The 26,788-nt window shown below is 41.7% G+C and overlaps 1 protein-coding gene across 1 annotated transcript in view; it reads right to left on the bottom strand.

Moving 5' to 3' along the window:
* Positions 1-3,011: 3,011 nt before the first annotated feature.
* lrrc58b (leucine rich repeat containing 58b) overlaps positions 3,012-26,788 on the bottom strand; it is a 61,227-nt gene continuing 37,450 nt past the window's right edge. The window contains exons 2-4 of the mRNA XM_041211653.1: positions 8,945-9,073; positions 8,115-8,392; positions 3,012-4,732 (exon numbers count right to left, since the gene is read on the bottom strand). Coding sequence (XP_041067587.1) covers positions 4,539-4,732; positions 8,115-8,392; positions 8,945-9,073 — 601 coding nt within the window. The 3' untranslated portion in view covers positions 3,012-4,538. The remainder of the gene's footprint in view (positions 4,733-8,114; positions 8,393-8,944; positions 9,074-26,788) is intronic.

The raw sequence follows: 26,788 nt of genomic DNA, 5'->3' as shown, positions 1-26,788 counted from the left end.
AACATTTCATTTCATTTTCAAACACAATATATATTTAAAAGTAATTGGATTTTCTCTCAGCTATGAGTCACTTTCATATGTAGTTTGACTTCATTCAGAGTCTCAAGCATCTTTCGAATTTTAGAAAATGGGTTACTACGTGAAAACATGATCAGAGTAACATTGATATAGCCAAGGTTCTTCAAAAGTAAGTTTTTGACTTTATTTCTAGCCAAAATATTGTCTAATCTTGTCCCAAACTTGTATCAGCAAAAAACCAGGTTCTTTGGCTCCACGCATTCACTAGGAATGGAATAAATAGTTAACAGAATAAGCATAATACTTTTTATGATGTCTGATGCACATACAGATATACAAAACCCATTTTTGTCCGCTGCTGAAGCTGCTGATTTGGGTATAATGCTGCAGGCAGAATGGCCAGTGATCATGTGTGAACGCAAATGGTTATTAAGGATAGAAAATCATGGTGTGCAACCAGAAATTACCTCAAAATTCCCTCTGAGCAAGCAACATTTCCCACTGGGTGTACCAAATCATAGAACTATATTTAAAAAACTGTCAAAAAAAAACTATTTCTTTTTAAAACACTGGGACTTATACTGAAACTAAGAACTTTTAATAGGCACTGCATGTTCAATGAATGTTAAAATTGTTTTAACGATTAACATTATTATACAGATGTCCTGTGATTCTACTGTGTACAGTAGACTAGAAACAAAATATAATTAAGTTAAAGCCAGGATCAAGGAAGAAAGCCTGAAGAGATTATAAGCTATTGGTTATTAAAAGGATTTTCTTTTTCATGTTTTGATCAACTTTGTCCAAAAACATTGTGATAGCTGACGTGTGCAAAGAGGCCCCATTTTCTACTAAAGCGAATGAAAACTGAGCATGCTGTGCTGCAGCATGGCAATTAAATTTTTTTAACCACCACATGACTAGGGGTAGAAAGATTCAACTTTGGTGTTTAACAAGATGACTGTAATGTCCCAGTGCAGAAAAAGGGCAATGGAGCAACCTCCTACATGCCACTGACTTTATTAGGCCTTGGGCTGTGCTCGAGGGAAGAAAATAACTTAACTTACCATCACAAATAATTGGTTCATCAATAATCTGAACACCAGGATAACAATGTTTATGTGTTAATCTCACAATCCTGCACTCTCAGGGTGGGGGGGGAGGTGGGGTGGCGGGTGGGGGGCACATTACATCTCTCAGAGTGTTGAAACCTTATCCTCCAATCTGAAATTCATAAGAGAGCGGCCCCTGCTGGAGCAGGAGATAATGGAATTGCTCCTTTATAGTTTTAAAAATGTATGCAGAACATATCAAGTATAATCCATAATTTTTATTCAGCCCTGCAATGAACACCACAAAAGCCATTCACCATGGCCCCAAACACCTGAAAGAATTGATAGACAAATTGATTCCTGCTTAATAATGCAACAGGACTATTTCCTGCTGCTTGACTATAAGTAGCTGAAAACTAACTTTAGTGGACAAAATTCATTGCCCTCCACCTGAGGCGGGTTTGGAGGTGAGGGAGCATTTAATTGGGTGACAGGGTGCCAAGTGGGGACCCTACCACCTTCCCACATCTGCCCCAATTAACCTCAGGGTGGGAAGGCTCGTGAATGGCTTTCCTGCCCCGCTGTCAACTGAGACCCTTAAAGTGGACCCTTAATGTCCACTTAAAGGCCTAATCCTCACCGCCGTTGGTTGAGTCACTCCCATGTGGGAAACCTGGAAAGCAAACCCTGTCGTATTTGCTTGCAAGCTCCAGGATGGTGGGGGGGCACCCTCATTCAAAGGCACTCAGAGGGAGGTGGCATCAGAAAGAGGTCCACTGAGAGCCACCCCAAGTCCTTGCTGCCAACTCCCTTCTCTGGCACCTCCCATCCCACCCCACCAACCTGTAGCCCCTCATTGATCCTGGGCCTCTGGTGTGCGCATTGACAGCAGCTCCCACTGCTCCTTCTGGCGCTGCCCAGAGTGGAAACTGCCAGCCTCTTGATTGGCCTGCAGCTCATGGGGGGTTGGGATTTCTGCCTCCGAAGTCATTGATCCTGATCGGCACTTCATATGGGGAGCCTTCCGCTAAGGAAGAGATGCAAGGCTTTTGCTGGCTCTCGAACCGGCAGGTAAGACCTGACTCACCTGGATTAAATACTGCCCAGTGTTTCTGTCTGAGTCTAAGGCCGGAATTTTCCAGCCAGAAAGCCAATGAGATCTCCATTTACATCGGCGGGACTGGAAGATTCCACCAGCATGAGGGGCCAGATTTCGAGCCCTCTCTGGGGTAGGAGGCAGAAGCAGGTGGGCGCTAAAAATAGCAGCTGTGACTGTTGTGCCTGTTCTCGTGCTTCATCTTGCTCCCGAGCCACTTGGACAGAGATGAGGTGGGTTGGGAAGCAGGGTTAACTGGCCACACAGCAGATAGCAGATCAGGTCTGTTTAAGACCACTTAAAGGAGGCAAACTGGGATTTTAATCAGCCTCCAGGCTCCCTCAGATGGCGGGCACCAGTTTAGCTGCCCAGAGGTAGCCTCCAGATTGCAGACCAAGGGGCCAGCACTCCAGGGAAGCCAATAGGCCCTCTCTGCCTGCCTGGATGCTGCAGCAACTGCAGAGAGGATGCCCAACCCCCCAAAAGTCGTGACATGGCTGCCAAAAGCCAATGTTTACACTTATTTTTGAAAAAATTGGACAGAAGGCTCATCTACTTTGAAGCACTTACCTTCCATTCCATTCTGCTGCAGTTTTCAAGTTGGAAGGTCTCCGATTGGCCCTCCACTTCCAGAGCCCACCCACTATCTTTAATTGGATCATGAGTCCACCCTCTGGCCATTAATTGGCCTCTCCGGGAAAGATCACATTGAGTGACTGTTTTCCACACTGTGGACTTCTGACCCCATATGAACCTGACAGCAGGGTTCAGAAGCTGGCAGGGAAAATCCTGTCCCAACACTCTGTTCAAAAATTAGAATCACCCATGTAATTAATATACATGTATAGTTTGTTACTTCTTTTATTGGTGTGCATTTTGAACCAAACAGAATAAATGAGTTTCTGACAACACCAAGAAGCTCTGAATCCCTAACAAAATTGTCTACAGCTTGTCTAAAATTTCCATCTAACTATTCAGTTTGCATAAGTATCCATTGTTGTTCAATAAATTCACTTTCCATTCGAATGACCTGGCTTTTAATTTCACTTGTATCCTGTTGATGTAGTTTGGAGGAATTACATCACACAATCCCATTCATTCTTATAAGCAGTTAAATGCTAGCATAACAAAATGAAACACCAGCCAGCTAGAGACTGGAAGGCAGCAGCAACACCCCCCAGCCCACCCCACTCATTATAACAACACTGGATGAAATGAAAGGTAAATTTTTTTTTAAAAATTAAAAAGCTCAGAACACACCAAAAAAACTTTTGTAATTTACCAGAAGTTCCACAAAGTACTTCTCTAATTCACAGCAAGGAATACTCTTCCAATGCTATTCAAGTGATGGGGAGTTTGCCTCTCATCTCAATAGATATATGTTTCAGGTGACTGACAGACTTGCTTAAGATATCAATGTAATTCTATGAATCTGTAAAACATTCCTGCTATCCATAACTTACCTAAACTACAAAAAAAACTAAATCTTTTCAAACCTTAAGTATGAATGAATAATAAATCTTGTGAATAGAAATTTAAATCTGAAAAATGACGACTGCCCAATACCTCCTAAAGTTTGTAGCTGTGTAACTATATCCTTTACTCTACTGTCTTTGCTGCAGGTGATCATTTACCTTATCACATTCCCTCTCCTTCCATTTCTAACTTGGTTTCTATCCCTTTATTTTCATTAGCTTTGTTCAGTGTCACAACTCTGAACAGCAACCTAACTGAAGAAGTGGGATTGAAAGGGGGAGCCCATCATTCCAAACAAGCCCTCTCCTCACTTATAACCTGCTACTGAAGTCCACAGCAAGCGGTTCTCAGCTAGAATTCTCACAATCAACATGGCGTAACAATTGAAAAAGAGATCAAGACTCCCACTATTTAATCCAGCCTGTCAATAGTCAAAAATTACCTACCTGCTTGGTGTATTTTAACTTTACAGCCAGGATCCCCTTAAATAAAAACTTGTCTCACCAAATGCAAATATTAATCTTTCAAATGGAAAAGTAAAATTTTGGTAATTATTACACATTAAAGCAGTGCTTCATATAATATTCTAAAAGTATGGTTATTCAAAATAGCTCTTTGCACATCCAATATTAATAAACACCAGAACATTTCACAGTTACTGGCATAAAAATATAGTGCTTTAGTACAAATATTTAAGGGTCCGTGATAATACTCCTAGATTATGAACACTGTACAATCCATTATACACAAAACTGATGTGAAGGTCTGAACATTATTGTAATAGATGTAAGGATTGTAGTCAACAAGACCCTGGTATGTTGGATTAGATAAGTTCAAGTGTTCCAGGACTACAGCGATCCAGTCTTTACTGTAGATTTCTTAACTTCCATAAACATTTAACCAAGGAGCACTTTTTGCATCCGGTGCTGTGGAATGTTGAATTCATCTTCAGAGTCACAGTCGCTCTGTGAATTTGAGCTACACGGCGAGAAGCATTGTGGAGAGCACAGGTAGTGCATGAGTGGGAGGCGGTACTTGCCACAGAAGTCGACAAACTTGATATGACGAACACAAGAATCAAAGTAAACTCCTAGGAAGCAGGAATAAAAAGCACAGTATAATTGAAGTCAAACAATGTTTATTTCTGTCACTCCCCCACTGAGATGTCACATTCTTCTTTAGCCAGTAGGATGTAAGTTGTAAACTTCTATATGACCACTGTAAATACTATCCTGAAACTGACTGACTTGAGACTCATTACATTAGTCTTGCCGTCATCACTGAGGTGTAGTAGATATAAACAAAACAAGTGAGCTTAAAGTGACTTACAATCTGAGCAAGAATCTAAAGCTAGAGCTCCCTGAAAGCAACTAAAGTACCTGTGGTTTAAATGATGCATTATCTTATAATGAAATAACAATTCTCGGAGCTCTTATTTGAAAGTTTGACAAAGTTATTTGGCTGCATGTGTAACACCTGTTTTCTGGGGTGTGAGTGACGTTCCTTAGACACTTGGTACACATTGAGACTGAACACTCTCCCTTCATCCCGCAGTCAACTAACCAGAAGGATTTGGTAGTCTGTGGCCCCAAGTGAATTAATATGGATTTGGGAGGCTAAAGAGGGAATTTCAAAGGTATTGACTGGGAGACATGAGGGGCATTTTTCTAAACTGATGATTCATATCAGGACCTAAAGGTTCTTGTGAATGCCAACTTCATCTTGATGCAGTTTTCTTGGATTGTACTGAGAAAGGGCAAACCTCTCAGTCATTGTAAACAAAGTACCAATAGAGGTAATGCTTGTACCTTTTATGATGGGTCCAAAGTTTTCCTGCATGTTTCAGAAACCCTCATGGAATCATAGAATAGTTACAGCACAGGAGGCGGCCATTTGGTCCATCATGTTCATGCTGGCTCTCTGCAGGAGCACCTCAGCTAGTCCCACTTGCCTGCCTTTTCCTTATAGCCCTGCAAATGTCTTCTCTTCTGCCTCCACCACACTCCAGATTCTAACCACTCAAGGAATAAACAGTTTTCCACTTGTCACCTTAACTATATGCAGTTGGAAGGCTTTCTCCTTCTCATGTATAAGATTTATGACTAATGGGGTAGATTTGAGGAAAAGAGGAAATGGTTCCAGCGAGGGAGAACTCTGGTCCACATCACTGATTGTCTAGATTGGTAGTCACCTTTCAAGCACACAAATCTTTTGTCAGAAACTACATTTGTGTAAGTCTTGTGTAATTATTTTGCCCATCCATCATATTGTCTATTAAAAAGCTGATGATAAGCCTAAGGTTTACGGTGACACTTGCTTGAACTTATCAGGAAGCCAGGTATGTCAGCATGCAGTCCAGGGCTCTGATTAATACCTGGTTAGGTCACAGAAACCAGCAGATGTTTCTTAAGCTCTGCATCATGTTCTATAGAATATATTGTATCTGTGCTGTGGCAACATTGGTGGCAATGCACTTATTCGTTTTACAATTAGTTATGCTGTTCATCTTGTCATTTGCAAAATGTTCTTGATATTAACTGTCTGTTTCAGTTTCAGTTCCCAAAGACAGACACAGAATGTGATCTTTTGCCTCTCAGGTGGCTTCCTCAGGCAGCCATACTTAGTTAAAACTAACCTCCAAATGTGGCATGGTACTTGAAAGACTACAGAAAAATGAAGGGATCATAGGAAACATAAAACAGGAATAGGTCATTAAGCCCCACAAGCTTGTTCCGCTATTCAGTAGTTGATCTTCCCATAACTCCATATATCTGCCTTTGCCCCTTACTATCTTTGGTTAGCAAAATTTATTAATCTTAGATTTAAAATTAACAATTTTTCTAGCATCAGTTGATGTGTGGAAGAGAGCTCCAATCATCTACCACCCAGTGTGTGTAGAAGTGTTTCGCTCCTGAACAGTCTGGCTCTAATTTTTTTGACTATATCTCCTTGTCTCAGATTCACCAAACCAGCAGAAGTCATTTCTCTCTACCCCCTGTTCCCTTAATATCTTAAAAACTTTGATCAAATTGCCCCTTCAAAATTCCAGGGACTACAGCCCTAGTTTGTATAATCTCTCCTTGTGGGGGTGGAGGTATCATTCACTTGATATGCATTTGAAGTGCTGGAACCTACAGGGCTTACGATCCGAGGCTGGATAGCTCTTTTCAGCTGGCACAAATATGATGGGTTGAACTTTGAGGTCTGCACATGTTGTCAAAGTGATAGTAAAGGAAATGTATACTACATCTAAATAATGCTGTCTGTGCTGGAATACTCTGGACAGAGAGTGAATAATGATTCCATTTGTATGCTGGCCATTCTTATCCCAACAAGAAAACAGATAAATAAGCACTGAAAGATTTTAATAGAAATCCAATCCAACACATGACTCCTCCTCTCATGCCAAAGGCCAGCTGAAACTATTGCATTCAGCAGGGTTACAGAACAGGGTAGGTCGTTCAGTTCCTCAAACCTGTTCGGCCATCAAATTTTATCATGGCTGATATAAGAGCATGCTGGAAATCTGAAACAAAACCAGAAAATGCTGGAAAAACTCAGCAGGTCTGACAGCATCTGTGGAGAGAGAAACAGTGTTAACGTTTCAAGTCCGTATGACTCTTCTTCAGATTCTGAAGAGTCACACCCTAGATCATGGCTGATTTGTGTCTTAGCTCCATCTACCTGCCTTGGTTCTATAATCCTTAGCACCCTTGCCTCACAAAAATGTATCGATCTCAGTTTTCAAAGTTTCAATTGACCTAGCCTCAATGATTTATTTTGGTGAGGTGGGAAGAAATTTCCAGGGGAAGAATTTTCTGGTCGGTAAGCGGGGGCGGGGCCCACTCGCCGACGTGTAAAATGACGTGTGGTGAGGTCGGGTGAGTGTCCTGATGTCATCACGCGGCATTTAGGTTGTTAGTTCAGTGGGCGCACAGCCGACCCAGCTGTGCGCCCGCTGAACTGTCAAAGGCCTATTAAGGCCATTAAGAAAGTAATTTAAGTTGTTAAGAATGCTGCCTGTCCAACCTTAAGGTTGGCCGGCAGGCGAAGAGCCCAGGCGGCCTTCACATTTTTCATGGAACCTCATCCACGGGTGGAGTGAGGTTTCATGAAGGATTCATTAATTAAATTAAAAAATTTGAATAAATTTATGTTAATATCCCAGATCACGTGACAGTTTCACATGAGGGGACATGTCCTTAAAATTTTTTTTTCTCTTTAATTCAATTTTTCATAACTTAAACTAATCTTCCTGAGGCACCTGTTTTGTGCGCTCTTTCACATCATGCGCAAAAGAGCACAGGCCACGACTCTGGGAAGTCCCCCCCGGCCGCCCGCATAGGGAGCGCACAATTAAGGCCCGCCCACATAAAATGGCGGCGCGCATCCAATCGGGGGTGCCGATCGGATTCGCGCTTGCTCCCGTCCGTTAAAAAATTGAACAAAAACCTAAAGCACCGCTTTCTTACCTGCGCACTTAGGATTTGGGCATTTGCTGGCTGAATCTAAGTAGCTGACCAAGTTCCCAGGCATGTCTTTCAGTGTATAGCATAAGTTGCGGGATTTCACAATCCGGCCAGCCAGCTCAAGTAACGATGGTGGGTTGTAGATTAGGTCTTTTACAAATCGCACAACAAGTGGGTTGCCTCGTAGACTGAGTTCCTGCAGATGGACCAGGTTCAGGATCTCTCGAGGAAGGTATGTAAGGAGGTTATTGTGAAGACTGAGTGACCGTAGTGAGTTCAGCCTGAAACATACAGAAATAGCACTGCAGCTAGTGGTTTGTAGAGGTGAGTGGTAAAAAAATTTCCTGCGTGGAGCAAACTGAAGGAAAAACATTTTTTTATTGTTATGAAATGATAATTGAGCTAGTTGTCTAGGGCTGGGATTTTCCAGCCCTATTGCAGGCAGGACCCATTGAAGGCGAGGCGGCACCTCAGCCAGTAGTCCATTGATTTGCAGCGGGACCGGAAGATCGCGGTTGAGGGCAGGTGTGGAAAGTCCCGCCCTAGATGGTAAGCATGTAGTTCAGAATAATGCCAACAGCATGAGTTTGATTCCCAGTCCAGCTGAGGTAGAATTGAAACCTGCCTCCTCATCCGGGAAGGCAATGGCAAACCACCACTGACAAAAACTGCCAGAAAATGGCTCACGATGAAGCACCAGTAGACAATGAGCCAAGGATCTGCCTTCAGGCAGAGCACACATGAATGAATTAAATGGAACACACACATTATACACATCCTGCCTACTAAAGCAGCAATGTTTCTATTTTTAAATGGGGCCTTTGTTAACTTACTGTGCAAGCTGTGGTGGGAGACCCTGGATTCGGTTGTCACACAATCCCAGATAGCTGAGGTACGGCAAGTTAGCGAGTTCCGGAGGGATCGATAGGATTCCATTCCCACCTAGATACAACAACTCTAAGCTGTGGAGGGGCAGAAAGAAACAAGGTTAGCAATTAGTACAGTTATATAAACAATAGAAAGTTTCTAATTTGCATTAACCATTGGATCAGGGAGACACTTTGCTAAATCTTATTGTTTTTCCACCTGCCCAAGAATATTTTTTTTGCCCCATAAATTAAAGACAATTGAAATTTACTTGCAAAAATATCCCCAGAGGCACCTGGTCCATAGCACTTGGCTGGCTGGGGAGTCATTGCATATTTTGATGGATGGGTCTGATATTTGTAATAGTGCCCACTTCCTAAGTGAAGTGCGCTAATAACAATGAAAAGTCAGTTACAAGAACATAAGCAGTTGGAGCTGGACCATGCCATTTGCCCCTTTGAGCCCGCTTCACCCTTCAACAACTCCATAGCTGATTTACCAACTCAACTCCAACTTCCTGCACTATCCCCATATCCCTTAATTCTTTTAGTACCCAAACTCTTATCAACCTCTGTCGAGAATACACTCAACAACTGTGCACCTACAGCTCTCTGGGGTAGAGAAATCCAAAAATTCACAATTCTCTGAGTGAAGGAATTTCTCCTTATCTCAGTCCTAAATGTTTTACTGTCATTAACACGGTGATCCAGTGTATTCTAGATTCCCCAGGCAGGGGAAGCATTTTCTCAGCATCTACCCTTTTAAGCTCTTAAAGAACTATACATATTTCAATTAGATCATCTTTCGTTCTTCAAAACTCCAGGTAGTATACACCTCGTCTCATAGATCAAGCCACTCAACCCAATAACCAGTCTCGTGAGCCTTTGTTGTACCCCCTCTAGGGCAAGTATGTCTCTCCTTAGGTAAGGAGACCAAAACCGCACATGGTACTCCTGGTATGGTCTCACCAATTCTTTGTACTAAGACTTCTTTACTCTTACACTCCAATCTCTTTGTAACAAAAGTTAACATACCATTTGCCTTTCTAATTGCTTGCTGTACCTGTATGTTAACACTCCAATTTATACTGGAGGGCAGCCAGGTCCCTCTGAATGGAGACATTCCCTCATCATTCAAAATATATGTATTTTTTTAAATTTTTCCTATCAAAGTGGATAACTTCCCCTTATGTCAAGTTATATTCCATCTGCCATGTTCTTACCCAGTCACCCAACCTGTTTATATCCCTCTTTGCATTTTCCTTATTGCTTATTTTCCGACTTAACTTTATATGATCAGCAAACTTGGATACTTTACACTCAGTCCCTTCATTAAAATCATTCACATAGATTGTAGCTAGCTAAGGTTCAAGAACTGATCCATATGATACCCCATGGGTTACAGCCCGCCAACCTGAAAATGTTATGTTTATTCCTACTCTCTTTTCTGCCCATTAGCCAATCCACAGTCCATTCTAATACATTACTTGAATCCCATGAGTCCTAATCTTGGTTGACATCTTATCAAATGATAAAAGATAGGATTTTTGAAAATCCAAATGCACTACAAATACTGGTTCCCCTTTATTCATCTTACTAGTTACACTTAACAGATTTGCTGAGAACTCTCACCTTTTCATAGATCTGTGTTGACTCTGCTTAATCATATAATTTTCTAAATGCTCCGTTCTAACGGCCCTAATAATATATACTACCATTTTGTCTACTACTGATGATACGCTAAATGGCCTATAGATCCACAATTTCTTTCTTAAATAGTTGGATTACATTTACTCCCTTAAATCATGTTCCAGAATCTAAGAAATTCTGGAAGATCAAAAATAATACATCCACTATCTCTGCAGCTTCCTCTTTTAAAGCTCTAGGATGCAGGTGGTCAGGTCCGGGGGATTTGTTGCCATTTGGTCCTAATAATTTCTCCAGTACTATTTCTTTGCTTACACTGATTCTAAGTTCCTCATTCTTGTTAGACCCTTGGTTCCCCATTATTTCTAAACAGTTTTTGAGTATTCTACAGTGAAGGCTGTTGTAAAGGTTATTTGGTGATTTACAGAGAAGTCTAGAAGCTGGTACGGTTAAACATAAACAGTTTATTGGTAATCCTTAACTATATACATTTCCAAGGTACTGCTATCTCCATGCCAGCTCCTTCCAGACTCTACTCCATAGACAGTCTATCATGTGATTCTCCACATCACTATGTGGGCGGTACTGTTCTCCAGTCCCACATTAATCCTTACTCCGCCAAACACCCTTATCCTATACCTCTCCCCACCCTGACTCCTTACCCAGATATTTACAATACAATCTTTACTTTACTTGCTACCCCACCTCCCCCCTTCAAGTCTCTGACTTTATAAATTCAGATGGTCTGGGGGTTTGACAATTCTTCCAGATCTCATTCTGTCACATTTGGAGGAATGGTAGTCTCAGTTACTCTGGGTTGACTTTGTTGGTTTGGCATTGAAATTGTTGTACTCTTTGTTTCCAGTACTTGATTACTTTTATTGGATTCGCTTTATTCGCTCCTTCCAGTTGCATATCTCTTTATCAGCAATCTGTCTGCTTTGTTTGGGCACTTATGGATTTGCCAATTCTTCCAAAGGGAACGTGCACTTCATTCCTAGAGTGGACTTGCGTTTTCTTTTTCCGTGGGTTCCACCATGACATTTCAAAAAACGGAACCTTCATTGCCACTTGGTTCACAGTTTTAGCCATTTCATTTTTCAACAACTCAATAGTTCTTAGTAAGTTTGAGGCATCCAGTGCTTTTTCTCCTTGTTCCTTGAGCTTCAGCATTGGATTTACATTTTCCGATCTTATTTCTGTCTTCGTCTGTAACAGAGCTTTGTCCTTTATTTTAGTTTTACTGTTGGCCAGGTCAGAACTTGTTTAGTTTTGTAATCATACTACACATGGCTTCAGTATCCACTCGTAGCTTGAAAAGTTCTATGGCTTTTCCTTTCAATGCCTATTCTTTTTCATTCAGCTGGTTCCTCAGCTTCTTCCTTGTACCTCCTGGCTTCCTGCTGAAATATAGAACATTGCTGAGTCTTCTCTGCCAACTGGTTCTTCAGTTGGTCAGAGTGACATTAAATTTATTTTGCTTTTCTTCATAGTTTTTCCAAAGAACAAACTTTGACCTAAGAGATCCTTGCAGTGTGTGAAGATCCTTCATAAGGTTTGCCTTTTCTTTGCAGTGTTTAATTGCTTCATCTTGATTTTTCTTGTAATTCAACAAACTCTGAGTTTCTTCTGCTGTTTTTCCATTCAGCTGTTCAAGTCAGTCTTCATTGCTTCACACTGAAGAGTTACATACTCCTTTTGCATTTGATCTTGAAGGTCAATCAGCTATTCTTTTAACTGTTTATTTTCTTGTTGACCTCTTGCCAACTCACGTTGTGCTCAGTGCACTGCTTTGTTGCTATTGATAGCCCCAATGCTGCTTTTGCTGAAGTATAAATCAACATCATTTTTAGTTCATGTTTCTCCAGTACTAGGTTTTGACTTTCAAAGAGTCTTTCTGGCAGTTCTGCCTACTGTTGTGCTTGGCTGTACTTCTGGTTAAGTTCCTACAGCTCAGCTTTAATAAGAACATTTTCCTGTGGAATAGCTTCATTTTCTTTTTTGCAGGTTTTGTTTCTTTTGGGTTATCTCCGATAGCTTTTCTTCATTCACAGCCAGCTGATCGCTCAGCACTGCCACTTGCTGTTGCAGTTTGGGTAATGTGTCAGCATTTTCAAAAAGCTCTATTTTTGGCTGCTTCTCAGCCTTTTCTTTCTTCTGTACTAAGCTCTTCAGCTTGTGCATTTAATTGTGCTGTCATGGTCTGCCACCATCTTGAGAGTATTGTCTCCCTCGCCCTGGGGTCTCCTGTTGCCCTCACCTGGCAGTCTCCTTGTCCCTTCAGTACTTTGGGGTTGTTCAAGACCTCTTTTTAAGGTCTGTGCCCTCCATGGCTTAGAGTTTAAAATATTTGTCAAATATCACATCAAATGTGGTAGGTTTAGGATTACTTTATCCACAAATACATCCAACAAGTAAAAAAATGTATTAATTTGTACTTCTTTTGATTTCTTACTGAATCCTGATGTAATTCTGTAATCTGAGAATTTTCTTCTCCAAGCCTCCCAATTTTGGGTCTGGTTTGGCCCTCAGCTTAGCCTAAACTGGTCTGGTAGTTTTAATTTTCTATCTACGGCCATTTGATTTTTCTTGCAGGTACTAATTTAAACGTTGTTGCCCTTTTAAGAATATAGGTGCAGTAACCATCCTTTTCACTTCAAGTTGGCTCCAGGCTGCCAATTTTTTCTCTGTGATCTTCCCATGCTTTTTCGGCAGGCTCCCTCTGCAATCGTGGGCCTTGTTTATTTTTAATAATATTTCAAGCTCTGTTTAGCCAGAAGTGATACTGCTGCACTATTACATGGGAATGGAATGATTTATCACTTGTCCAAGATGGTAAGCTGGTGTAATGTAGCGAGCATGAAGAACAGCACTGATCATTCTTGTGCATCAGTTTTTAATTAATGTTCCTTCTCCTCACTTTTACAGAAATGAAGTACTGATAGCAAATGAAGGCTACTTTCTCTCTGTCAGCTGGATGAATTTCAATCAAAACCCTTGATAGGTTTAGGTCTTACAACACAAAACTAGCCTAATTTTAACAATGGCTGGCACAAAACAGGCCCAACTTTAACAATGACAGACACAAAATACACTGTAGCAACTCACCAAGGCTCCTTCAACAGCACCTTTTAAACCTCAGACCTCTTTAATCTAGAAGGAAAAGGACAGCAGGCGCATGGGAACACTTCCACCTGCAAGTTCCCTTTCAAGTCACCATGTTGACATGGAACTATAATCGCTATTCCTTTGCTGTCGCTGTGTCAAAATGCTGGAATGCCCTTTTTAACAGCGGCGTGGCTGTACCTACACCACATTGCCCACAGTGGTTCAAGAAGATGGCTCATCTGCGCCTTCTCAAGGGCAATTAGGGATGAGCAATAAATGCAGGCCTTGCTAGCAACACTCATGTCAAGAATGAATATATAAAAAAAAATCCTCAACAATGATGGTATAACACTAGCAGCCCCAGTGCAAGAGGCTGTGGAGATGATGAAGGTCACACCAAACATTTTACCAATATTAACAGTTGTTTCATGAAGTGTATCCAAGCCAACTGGTAATCGCAGCTCTTGATAAAAGCGGTCTCAAAGTCCTTGGCACATGTCCATTACAAGCATGATTATGGATGACAGAAAACTTAGAAAAACTAAGTCCAATGCTTCTTTCAAGGATGCTCAAATAAATTAAAACATTGAAGAACTTATAATAGCATTTGGAAGGCTCTATCCTGGCATAACTCCACAGTACTGAGGTAATATTGGCATAGTGGAATCTTCATTTATTAATCAAATTAAATAACCTTTGTGTTCAAGGTAACTTGGGAGAGAGATCACATTGAGTACATATCAGCACAGGGCAATGTGCCTTGGAACAATGAAAATGATTAAAGGTGCCTAATATTAGTAACCATTGTGCTGAAATTTTCAATTTCACAATGCAAACAAACATTAACTTATGTTAAATGTGCAAATTTGAACTTGTAATTCTCCTGCTAATACTACTTGTTCTGTTCCAGGATCATCCTAGAATGCAAAGATAACACCCAGTTTCTCTTCTTAATTTCCAGCGCCCCTCTATTGCTTGTTCTCTCCTCACATGTGCAAGGAGCTCAAATGACACTAAGGCTGATTGCATTTTTTAAAATTTCTATTTTATCTCCATTGCTTACTCCTTCAGCTTGATCGCCAATCCTAACTTCCCTTCCTGACTCCAATGCTAGCTGAAATTATGAATGGTTCCCATTCCTCCAGTATAATCCCCTTCTTTTCATATCTGCCATCATCACCCCTCTTCAAAAAACACACCCTTGGATCACTCTCGTCCATGCAAACTTCCACCCATCTCCAACTTTCTTTTCCATTCCAAGTCCCACTCACCCATCATCTTTTCTTGCCTACTTTGGCTCCTAGCCCCCAAATGCCTAAAATTTAAAGTTCTCATCCTTGCGTCCAAATTCCTTCATGACCTCAGGCCTACCTATCTCTGCAGGTATTGGCTGTGGCATGGGATAGCACCCTCACCAATGAGTTAGCAAGTTCTGGGTTCAAGTCCCAGTCCAGACGCTTGAGCACATTATCTAAGCTGACACTTCAGTGCAGTTCTGAAGGAATGTTATGCCGTCTGAAGTACTGTCTTTCAGATTAGACATTAAACTAATGCAAGTTCTGTCGAAGGGTCATGAGGACTCGAAACGTCAACTCTTTTCTTCTCCGCCGATGCTGCCAGACCTGCTGAGTTTTTCCAGGTAATTCTGTTTTTGTATTAAACTAATGCCTTGTCTGTCCTCTCAGGTGAATGTAAAATATCCTGTGGCACTAAAGAAAAGCATGGGATTTTCTCCTATTGTCATGGCCAACCAAGACCTAGAACGGATCATTTGATAAGTTATTACTTTGCTGTCTGTGGGACCGTGCTGTGTACAATTTGGCTGCTATATTTCCTATATTACATCAGTGACCATACTTCAAAGTATTTTATTGATTATAAAACACTTTGGGAAATCTGGACATTACAACAGGTGTTGTATAAATATACTTGCTCTCCTTGATCTTTATAATCCTCCAAGGATTCAGCGTTCCTCGCTGCAATGCTTTTAAACATCTAGGGCTTGCACCATGGAATTTCCTCCATAAACCTCTCATCTTCTCCCCCCAACCCCCTCATCCTTTAAGACCCTCTTTAAAACTCACTTCTTTGACTAAGTGTTTAGCTACCACTGCTGGTTCACTGCGTAGTACTTTTAAAAAAAAATGGTACTGGTGCCATTCTCCTAAAATGGTGTTCACACTGCGAGTGCACACTTGTGGCGGAGCCAGTGCCAGATGCCATCTTGGATAGGACTTTACTTCTGGCACACGCTCCCCGTCCACATTAAATGAGGAGTAGACAGATCATGACATCAATCAGCGTGCTCCAGTGGTGCTATTTCTCAAAGTTCCAGCTCACATCTCTCTTACTGCACAGCAGCACAAGCATTCAGCAACAGGAAGGACCTACCCACCATCAACTGTTTTCTGGTTAGTTGTTGGTCGATTTCCACTGGCTAATGCTGAGGTTTATGTTTGGAAGTTGTACTGTTATTCAAAGTTGCTGTAGTCCAAAGGGGGTGCTGTGGCTGGTACTGAAGGCCTTAGTGTGATTTCAAGGGTTCACTTGCACCAACACATAGTTGCAGAAGTTTGCATTCACCTTGCCCTGCAGCATGTGAAGGAGAATTAGCAGAGGTCATGCAGAGTAGGATAAGCTGCTGGAAGAAGGAGGAGGAGAAGGGTGAGCAAATTCTCCTACCTGAACCTCAATGGAAGAACAGTGTGTTAGATGTGCATGCATGACTAAGAATGTTCTCAATGAAGTCACCTTTTGCAGCCACAATTTCAGCCTTTGAGCAAGGGGAGGACAGCATTGCCAGTGGCTGTGAAAGTGACCATGGCTAGGAACTTGTGTGTGTCTGGGTCCTTTCAGGCTGAACATTTCGCAGGTGACCATCACTATTGCATAAGGAAGCTCAGAGGCTTTGCATGCAAACAGCTGAACACATTTCATTCTCTCTTGCCAACAAGTTGGCAGATTGAGCCAACAGGTTCACTTGAATTACAGGCCCCCTCATGATGCAGGATGCTATTGCCTGCACACATGTCACTTTGCAGGCCCTGTATGTCAATTCTGAGATGTAACACAACTGAAAGGGATTCCACGCCGGCTGGTGTGCGACCATACTGAGCACATCATGCAGGTTAATACTTTGTACCAGGCTGCTGTGTCATCTGCATTTGAACCACCATGACAAACCAGTGAATAGCTACTGAGTATCAAGGGCTATCTTCTGACCACATGGCTCACGAAAGAGGACAGTAGGTCTGTGCACTGTGGAGCCAATGTCATTTTCTAGAACCGACCTCAGCAATCCTAGCAATTTGGAGGTCAGGTTGCTGAACTGCTTAGAGATCCAGCAAGCCCTTTGAATACTGGTATTTATGGCCATGATGTCAGCAGGCTAAGCTTGTATAGCAGCAGGTTGAGCTTATGTAATGGCAACCTGTACTTCCAATACAACAGCCAAATATAGGATGGCTTCTGCTCATATTGCAATGGATCCATGATATCAGCCATCAAATGCTACATCATGGATGGGTCCGCAAATGTTCTTCTGGAGTTGGTCACCACTTCCACACTGAAGCATAGCCCAGTCTCAAGTTGATGCTGGACTCCTCCATTCTCCCTGACATTAATTGCAGGTTTTCCAGCAGTGTTTCCAATGCACTAAGCATTTCATTGTGCATACGCACCAGCCTTCTTTCTATAGACTTCCCCATCGAAATGCTCATCTGAGTCCACCGTAATAGAACTTGTGTGTGACCTCACCTTCGGGTGAGCTGGCACCTGTGCTGTCTAACCTGGCTGCAGGACACTCGTGCCATGTTGCGCCACATGCAGATCCCACCTCTGAGCTATCCTCTAAAGTACCTGCAGTGTTGTATCTGAGCTGGTGACTGTGAATGTGAGAGTGAATGACTGTGTTTCTTCTTCATCACTATCTTACCACTCTTATATTTCTTGCTGTTTCATCACTGCTTGGCCGAGTGGCAGCTCTTGGGTATCTGAAAGGAGACATGCACAGGAGGAGGGTGAAAAAGCAAGAGGTACATGCTTATGTCATGTGCAAATTGCAAATCAGAAAGAATTGAAGGAGAAGTGGGGTGAGAGAAGGATGAGGGAGAAACGGGATGAGGAGGAGAAGGATTAGGTATGGGCATGTTTGATATTTCGGCCCAGCCTACGGCCATGGTCCCTGTCACAGCTGCTCCAATGGTGACTTTAGGAAGTGCAGGCTAAATAAGTGGCACCAGCCTTGCAACAATTTGGGCCCCCCGCTGAGGTGCGCACCACTCAACAGCACATTTAGCATTGGGCTGCATGCCACCATCATTAAAATTAGCAGATAGAATGAAGTTTGTGTGATACCTGCATTGAAAGTAACAGGCATCGGCTAATTGCTCATCATGATCCCTGTGCTGGTTCCCATGGGGCCATCGAACCTTCTCTGGTTAATATCCTCGACCTTGGCTTGGCATTTTTGTCTAATTAAATTGCTGCGAAGTGCGTTGAAAGGTGCTCCGTACATGCAAGTTTTATTGTTGTTGTACAGTTTAAAAGATTAGAGCAATATGGGAAGCAGAAATGAGTTTTTGGAACATTGGAGTGCCTCTGTAGAGCTGGTTAAGAAAGAATAGAAAGAAAGAACTGAGGTGCACAGTGTTTAATAAAAACGTGGACAGGGTTATTTACAATGGAAAAAGCTGACAAAAATTTTGGCTACTGGAGACAGGAAATGTGTACCAACCTAATATTTTTATTACATTTTTGGAAGTTAAACTGCACCATCATATAAAAGCAACAGGACTTTAACGGGCTGATTATGCTATGCCACACTCCCAACAGAGAGTGCATCAGTGGAAATAGTTACCTCTAGCCCTACCTCCAAGGGATCATACTGGGAGCATGGCCTTACAAAATTATCACAAAATTTTATGCAAAGAGCAAGTACAATCAAATACTTTTTATAGCTTAGCAACAGACTTTGGATCTCAGAGCTGCCAGTTGGCCACACTGACTTGCTGTCAGTAGGACTTGACATATTGCCTAGTTTCACAGCCTGCTTCTGGATTGATGAGACAACTCTACCTGGAGGTGCAAAGGTCTACTTCAGGCTGACAAATGGAACTTGAACAGACTCACTGTGCCCTTTTAGCACTAGGTTGGACATTAAACCAGGATTTAAACAGGCTGCATCAAGGAGGTCTCAGATCCTCGAGTTGTGTTGGGGTCTAACTCTAGAATTAGATATTGTGCTTTTCACTGAAAGTGACAGCAAAACCGTTCCAGTAATTAAACCTAAATAAGTAAAAATAAAACTACTGCAAATACTACAGTCGATATGACAGTAAACCATACAGAAGATAATGGCTTGGACATCATCTACACAAACTAATTTCCATAATATGGTTACACACCAGGTTTTTGATCTTCCATGATACTTTGCATAGTAGCATGAAACAAAAGGTGATAAATAGCAATGACAGGACTTAACAGCTTAAAATCTGAATGAAAACTGTGATGCACAATGGACCACAAAGCTAAAACATAAACATGACATGAACTGGGACAAATCCACAAGAAACGTGTAAAATGAAACTATAAGAATTCACAACAGAAAATAAAATTTTAGATCCAATGGGATATAAAACCTCTATGCCAAAATACACATTATCCAAAGTTTAGGATTTTGGAGATTTATAGCTGTTTGTGCCTGGACACAAACTGCTATAAACCTCCAAAATCCTAAACTTTGGATAATCAAACACAACCTTTGGGACTTAACAAAATCAAAACAATAAAAACAATGATTAACTGTAGAATGCAAAGCAAAATGATAACGGTCCATCCAGCCAGTGCACAAGTGCCTTTTCACCACATTAGACAGTTGGCTGGGTGTTAAACATGACAGAATATAAATTCAAATACTCTCAAAAATACTTCGTAAAGAAAATCACAAAGTAAAGGTATTATAAATTGTCAAGAAATAAAGAAAAAACCCCACCAATTAAGGCAAATTGAATATTCAACATCAATATTTATCGACAAAACAGTTCTCTGAAACCACGCACTGTTAAAAAGAATACAATCTTGCATCATGGATTCAAAGAAAACTATTCATCAAATAAACAAGTGAAGCAATGACTAATTCTTGCATATTCTCACCAAGGAAATCAGTGTATTTCTAATTCAAAGACATTTAATTTGAATGATTTAACAGCTTAGATTTTTTGCATACTAGATTGCCACCTTGTTCAATTATTGCTTAATTTGAGATTTGGATCATCTTGCATGAACATTTTTAACACAGGATTTACCTTTGAATTATCAGTTATAAATTGTAAATTGTGTGGAAACTCATGAAGCTATAGTAACAGGCAATGAAATCCATTGGACATTGATCCTAGTGACAAGCACAATGTTAAATCAAAATACTACTCAGCAGAACCATCTCCCATGGTTGCATGTAAAGCACAAATACAAAGCCCACTCCCTGCCGCTGGACTATGGTGGTGAACTGAAACATGCATGGGGTATATGGCCTAGGTATTAACTTGCCCCGTCTTATAGAAACCAGGTGTGCATGTGGCATGAGGGTGTGGGAAACACAGCTAAAAGCAGCTCCATTATATTCCTTTCCCAAGACAAGCATAACATAAACAGGAGCCAAGGCAAGAAGAGGTCCAGTTTTTCTTAAGCTCAAAATTGCTCCTCCAGGTCTCACAATGTAACCTTAGGCCTGCCATGCACTCCATGACCCCTTCTGTTTATCCACTTACCCAGCTGGTTCTCTGGCTCAGAACACTATGATTTTAACAGTTTTGGTCAGTAAGTAGCATGCAAATAATGACAATTACAATGGTTTGAGCCTATCTGCTGTAACTTTACTGTATTCACATCCCAAGTGTAACAATTGAGGCCAGTGGGTCTGAAATTGTGTCCTTGTGTTGAAGTTCCTGTAGTGTATTTGGGGAAAAGGTGAGGTGGGTGGAAAATGTATCAATGCAGCTTCTCCAGGATTCTGTCCTTTGGAGAGGAGGTTGGGTAATTCCAGTAAGGGATTGAGTTGGAGCTCAAGCTATCAACTATTGACTAGCTAGTCACTGCCCTAAAGGGAGGGGGAATGGAGGTTGAACCCAGGTGATACACTTACCAATGGAAATGCATAACCACATCAAATCTCTGTGGTAGGTTCAGTAATGCAACATTGCACTCTGTGACAGCTAGCAAGATTCACTAACGTGCTGAAGATTCACAAGTGTTGAGGATTCCTATGACTTGTGTGAATTTCCCAGTAGTCTGGTTTGTAGAGTCAAGTTTCACAGGGGTCTGACATCCAGCTGGCAGTAAGCTGGAGTTGAGAAATTGACCATGTCATGTATAGTCTATCACTCCACAGCTGAAACCAGTGGAAACACTGAAATAATTCAAACTTTAGCTATACATTATATGAGCAGATCACACAGCAAGGGGTGCTGGAATTTATCATGTAAACACGACCACAAAAAAATGCAGAAACAACCAGGTTCATTCAGAGGCTGTGTGTGTTCCTTACTATGAATTATTATTTAAAAATTGAATTTATTTTCCCAAAATTAGCGTAACGAAAAATCTGTTCAATGTGCCACACTTCATTTTATGAGACTCTCGAAGGATCACTACTGATTTTTAAGGCCATCAAACATGATTGGAGAATATCGGATAAGCAATATATCACATCTGCTGGCCCTGGATCAACAATGTATAAAAATAACCTTCAGTGCAACATCAGTTGTGCATTACACCAGAAGGAGGAAAGAACTGCCAACACCGTAAACAAGAAAGAGACACGAGATTGTGAAAAAAATTTAACGCTCAACGTAAAACTCGATCTACTCCCCTCCCTCACCCCAAAGAATCTTCAGCTACCTAGACCAGATGAAAAACTTCCAAAGGGAGAGGGGATAGAGAAAAAGTGGGCATACTGTAAAAGGAGGAGTCAGGCTCCAAGGAAAATTTCCAATATAGCTACATCATTGCTGGGTAGATGCCAATGTGGAAAATTGCCCAGGTATATCCTGTCCACAAAAAGCAGGACAAATCCAACCTGGCCAATTACTGCCCCACTCTCGACCATCAGCAAAGTGATGGAAGGATTTGTTGACAGTGGTATGAACTGCATCTACTCAGCAATAAACTACTTACTGATGCTCAGTTTGGGTTCCAGCAGAGTCACTCAGCTCCTGACCTCATTACAGCCTTGGTCCAAATATGGACAAAAAAGCTGAATTCCAGAGGTGAGGTGAGAGTGACTGCCCTTGACATCAAGGCAGCATTTGACTGAGTGTGGCATCAAGGAAAACTGGAGTCACTGGGGATCAAAGGGAAAACCTTTCACTGGTTGGAGTCATACCTAGCACAAAGATAGTTTTGTTTGTTAGAAGTTAATCATCTCAGTTCCAGGGCATCATTGCAGGAGTTCCTCAGGGTAGCGTCTTAGGTCCAACCATCTTCAGCTGCTTCATCAATGGCCTTCCCTCCATCATAAGGTCAGAAGTGGAGATGTTCACAAATGATTGCACAATGTTCAGCCCCACTTGCGGCTCCTGAGATACTGAAGCAGTCCATGTTCATATGCAGCAAGACCTGGACAATATTCAGGCTTGGGCTGATAAGTGGCAAATAGCATTTGTGCCTCACAAGTGTTAAGCAACGACCATCTCCAACAAGGGAGAATCTAACCATCTCCTATTGACATTCAATGGTATTGCCATCACTGAATCCCCCACATTCAACATCCTGGGGGTTACTATTGACCAGAAACTGAACTGGACTAGCCATATAAATATTGTAATAACAAGAGAATACTGAAAAAGCTCAGCAGATCTGGCAGCATCTGAGTTAATATTTTGAGTCCAATATAACTCTTCTTCAGCCATACTTTGTTTTTATTTTAGAGTATAACCTACAAGAGCAAATCAGAGGCTAGGAATTATGTGCTAAGTAACTTGCCTCCTGACTCCTCAAAGCGTGTGCACCATCTACAAGGCACAAGTGTGATGGAATACTCTCCACTTGCCTGGATGAGTGCAACTCCAACAACACCCAAGAAGCTTAACACCATTCAGGACAAAGCAGCCCACTTGATTGACACCTTAAACATTTAGTCCTTCCACCACCAATGCACAGTGGCAGCAGTGTGTACTATCTACAAGATGCACTGCAGCTCCTTCGACAGCACTTTCTAAATCCGTGTAAAAGAACAAAGGCAGCAGATACATGGGAACATCACCTGCAAATTCCCCTCCAAGCCACACATCATCTTGACTTCAAATTATATTGCTGTTCCTTCACTATCGCTGGATCAAGTCCTAGAACTCCCTTCCTAACAGCACTGTGGGTGGTACTTAAATCGCATTAATTGCAGCAGTTCAAGGCAGCTCACCACCACCTTGTCACGGGCAATTAGGGATGGGCAATAAATGCTGGGCTAGTCAATGATGCCCACATCACATGAATGAATAAATAAAAAGTTATAATTAATGGCTGTTGGAGATAACTTTACAAAGAAAGATGGTTCTTTTTCGCTGGGTTTTCAAAAATGCAAACTCAGAATCTGCTGCTGAACATTCTGGGACTGACTGCTTTATGTATCGCTTTTAACAAAGTTATAAACTTATTAGTTATAAACACATTTTGATCTCAATGCTCATAATGCAGAGAGCATATATCCAACAAGTTATGTAAATAGTCACTTGGTTGTACAGAATTTGAATATTGCTGAAAAGAGAGACTTGTTGTTGAAGCTTTTTGTCTTGCACTTATCAGGAAAAGTTTAGAATTTTTGAATTAAGAGCAGGGGAACTGTAATAGTCAATACTTATCCCTCAACCAACGTGACTAAAAACAAATTGTCTGATAATTCATCACATTGTTGTATATGGGACCTTGATATGTGCAAGTTGGTTACACTTCCTACATTACAACTTTAAAAGTACTTTATTGACAGTAAAGCACTTTGGGTGTCCCGATGATGGCTAAGTTCTTTATGTGGCAACACTGGAAGGTATGCACATATACCATAAAAATGCTTAACAGATTCTTGGTAATAAAAATATGTGTGCTGTAGTAGAGAAAAAAAGGTTATCTCCACGCTTTGCATGCTAACTCAATGGAGCTCACAAATTTGGCTTGGCCTATATAAACTATGCTCCAATAATAAAATAGCATACCCATGCATGCCCAAACATTTACTTAGGCATTTCTCCCATGACAGAAAAAAGTTTTAAAGCACACAGACTGCTTTAATTTCTCCTAGGTCTTACCACCTCAATTCACACTCTGCTAAATCCATGCAGAGAAGGATCACCCTCCTTGGCTGCACCTCCTGCCGCATGACCTCCAAGTCACCCTGAACAAAAGGGGGAGATTTTCCCCTGATCCTGCTTCCAGATAATTTTTGAATCCATGCAGTACGACAAAATTTGCTGCAGCTAGTCATGATCTTTTTCAAGCACAAATTTTGCTTCAACAAAGATTCTTCCTGACTGCCAGCTTTCCCATGCACAGTGTGTGTATTAAAGTGAAACAGAGGAGCTCACCTCTCAAAATTAAGCCATATCTGCTATCTTTGCTGCCGCACAGGCTTGACTCTTTCATGACCCAAAGCTGTCCCACTTTTGTGAGCAATGAGAAAATCAGGGCTACAGCATTAGACCCACATCATCAGATTTGGACCTTTTTAATTTGGAATGCAACAGTAACAAGTCAATTTGTATTCTCAGGTTTCTTCTAAAAAAATCTATATGAACAAGAAGCAGGAGTAGGCCATTTAGTCCCTTGAGCCTGCTCCCCCTTTTAATAAGATCGTGGCTGATCTGATAGTAACCTGATATCTGCATCCCACCTGCCGCGCATTACCTATCAGCCCCTTGCTTACCAAGAATCTATCCACCTCTGCCTTAAAAATATTCAAAGACTCTGCTTCCACCATCTCTTCAGGAAGAGAATTCCAAAGATTCTCAACCGAGTGAAAAAATTTCACCTTATCTTGGTTTTAAATGGGCGTCCCCTTATTTTTAAACAGTGACCCTTAGTTCTAGATTCTCCCACAAGAGGAAACATCCTCTCCACATCCACACTGTCAAAACCCCTGAGGATCTTAAAAACAAAAAAACTGCGGATGCTGGAAATCCAAAACAAAAACAGAATTACCTGGAAAAACTCAGTAGGTCTGGCAGCATCGGCGGAGAAGAAAAGAGTTGACGTTTCGAATCCTCATGATCCTTCGACAGAACTGGACTGTTTTTGTTCCCCTGAGGATCTTATCTGCCTTAGGTGCTTTGTCAATGGCTTAGAGATAAAGGCACCATCTGATCTGTGTACAGTTAACTGGTGTCTCTTCTTGGTAAAGACCAAATGGTCTGTGCACAGTTAGCTGATATCCCTAGTGGAATAATGCACTGAGTTTGTTGAAGCATCAGGGCTGCCCTGGGAGAAAGAAGCAGCCAAGTTTCCCAATCCTGACTTCTATCCTCTGATCGCTGTGGACATTTGGTTAATTCAGGATTGTGTTAACTGTGATACCTGCTTCCAGTAATCAACACCTTTCAATACTCACTGGGGTAGATCTTGACATTTATTTGGTGGTAAAACAATTGACAGTGAATCAGCAGCCCATTTTACATTGAATAGGAAGGCTTCAGCAACATGCAATAGCATGTTGTAAGTTTATGACAATGGGTAGGGCATGTGGAGTCATGGCAAATAGCTAGATGGGTAGCAACTTAGATAAAAAAAAACTAGAAAGCAGAGAGTAGGGATAAAGGCTAGCTATTACTGAAGGAAGGTAAAAAGTGGTACTCCACAAATCACTGACTGGAAGCTCTCCACAACAGTGAAATAGAGCTCTCCACTGCCACCATAGAGAGAGAAAAACAGAGCGAGAGACAGAAAGAGTGAGATAGAAACAGAAAGAGAGAGAGCCAGGCGGAACACTGTTATTCATAATTTACGTTAATGATTTGGACTTAAGAACAAGCAAATTAATATCAACATTTGCAGATGCTACCAATTGCGGGGATTGGGGGGAGGTGTTGGGGAAGAGGGGAGTTTGGCTGAAACTGAGGAAAAATGCATCATAACACAAGAAAACATTAGAAAACTTGCAGATCAGGCAGTTAAGTGGCAAATGAATTTTCTATTCCATTCCATTCCAAGAGTGCTCTGTCCCGAGGCAGAGCTTTGGTTCATTATCTGCTGATGCTTCATCTGGAGCCATTTTCTTGGCAGTTTTTGTCAGTGGCGGTTTGCCATTGTCTTCCACTAGTGAACGATTTTAGCAAATAAGAGCAAGACCTAGTAGTATTTTATGTGGTCCAGCCAGATCTGTAGGCGCATAGTTAAACCCAGATGTCCACCATATCTGTTCATGTTTAAGTCCCTTGGACTTAAGGGAATGGAGATAAGGGCTGTATCAGGGGAATGGCCAGCACGAGATAGAGAGTTAAGGCAGAATTTTTCGTCCTGCAGGCAGGCAGATGCTCGGCCCAAATGAGAGTGAAATAGTGAGCGATCACGTGGGGCGAGCATCCTGATGTCATCACACACTCTCCATCTTTCGGTCAGCAGGCGCGTGCGAGAGACGGCAGCACGCCCGTCAACAATTAGGCCTATTAAGGCCTTTAAGTAATTAATAATGTTGGATTTTTCACTACCTGTCCAACCGTTCGGTTGGCAGGGGGACGATTAGGCCAGGTGGCCTTTGCATTTTTAACAAAACCTCATCCACAGGTGGGATGCAGTTTCCAACGCTTAGTAAAAGACCAATAAAAAATTTTAGATCCCATATTTCACAGAATCATATGAGGGGACATGTTTTCCTTATTTTTAAAATCCTCGTTTGTCATATAAAAAATCTTCAGCTCCCTGAGGCAGCTCTGTGCCTTCAGGGAGCTTTCGCTGAGCTCAACCCGGCACATGCACTCACTTCAGTGCTCTCGCTCCTCCCGTCCCCCCCCTGGCAGCGCTGAGGTTATCACCACGTGTTTCATGCTGGCTGGCCCACCCGCTGAGGGGAAAATCCTCCCA

This window comes from Carcharodon carcharias, chromosome 18 (genome assembly GCF_017639515.1).
Source record: "Carcharodon carcharias isolate sCarCar2 chromosome 18, sCarCar2.pri, whole genome shotgun sequence".
Taxonomy (NCBI): Eukaryota; Metazoa; Chordata; class Chondrichthyes; order Lamniformes; family Lamnidae; genus Carcharodon; species Carcharodon carcharias.
This window is presented reverse-complemented; position numbering and strand designations above follow the sequence as displayed.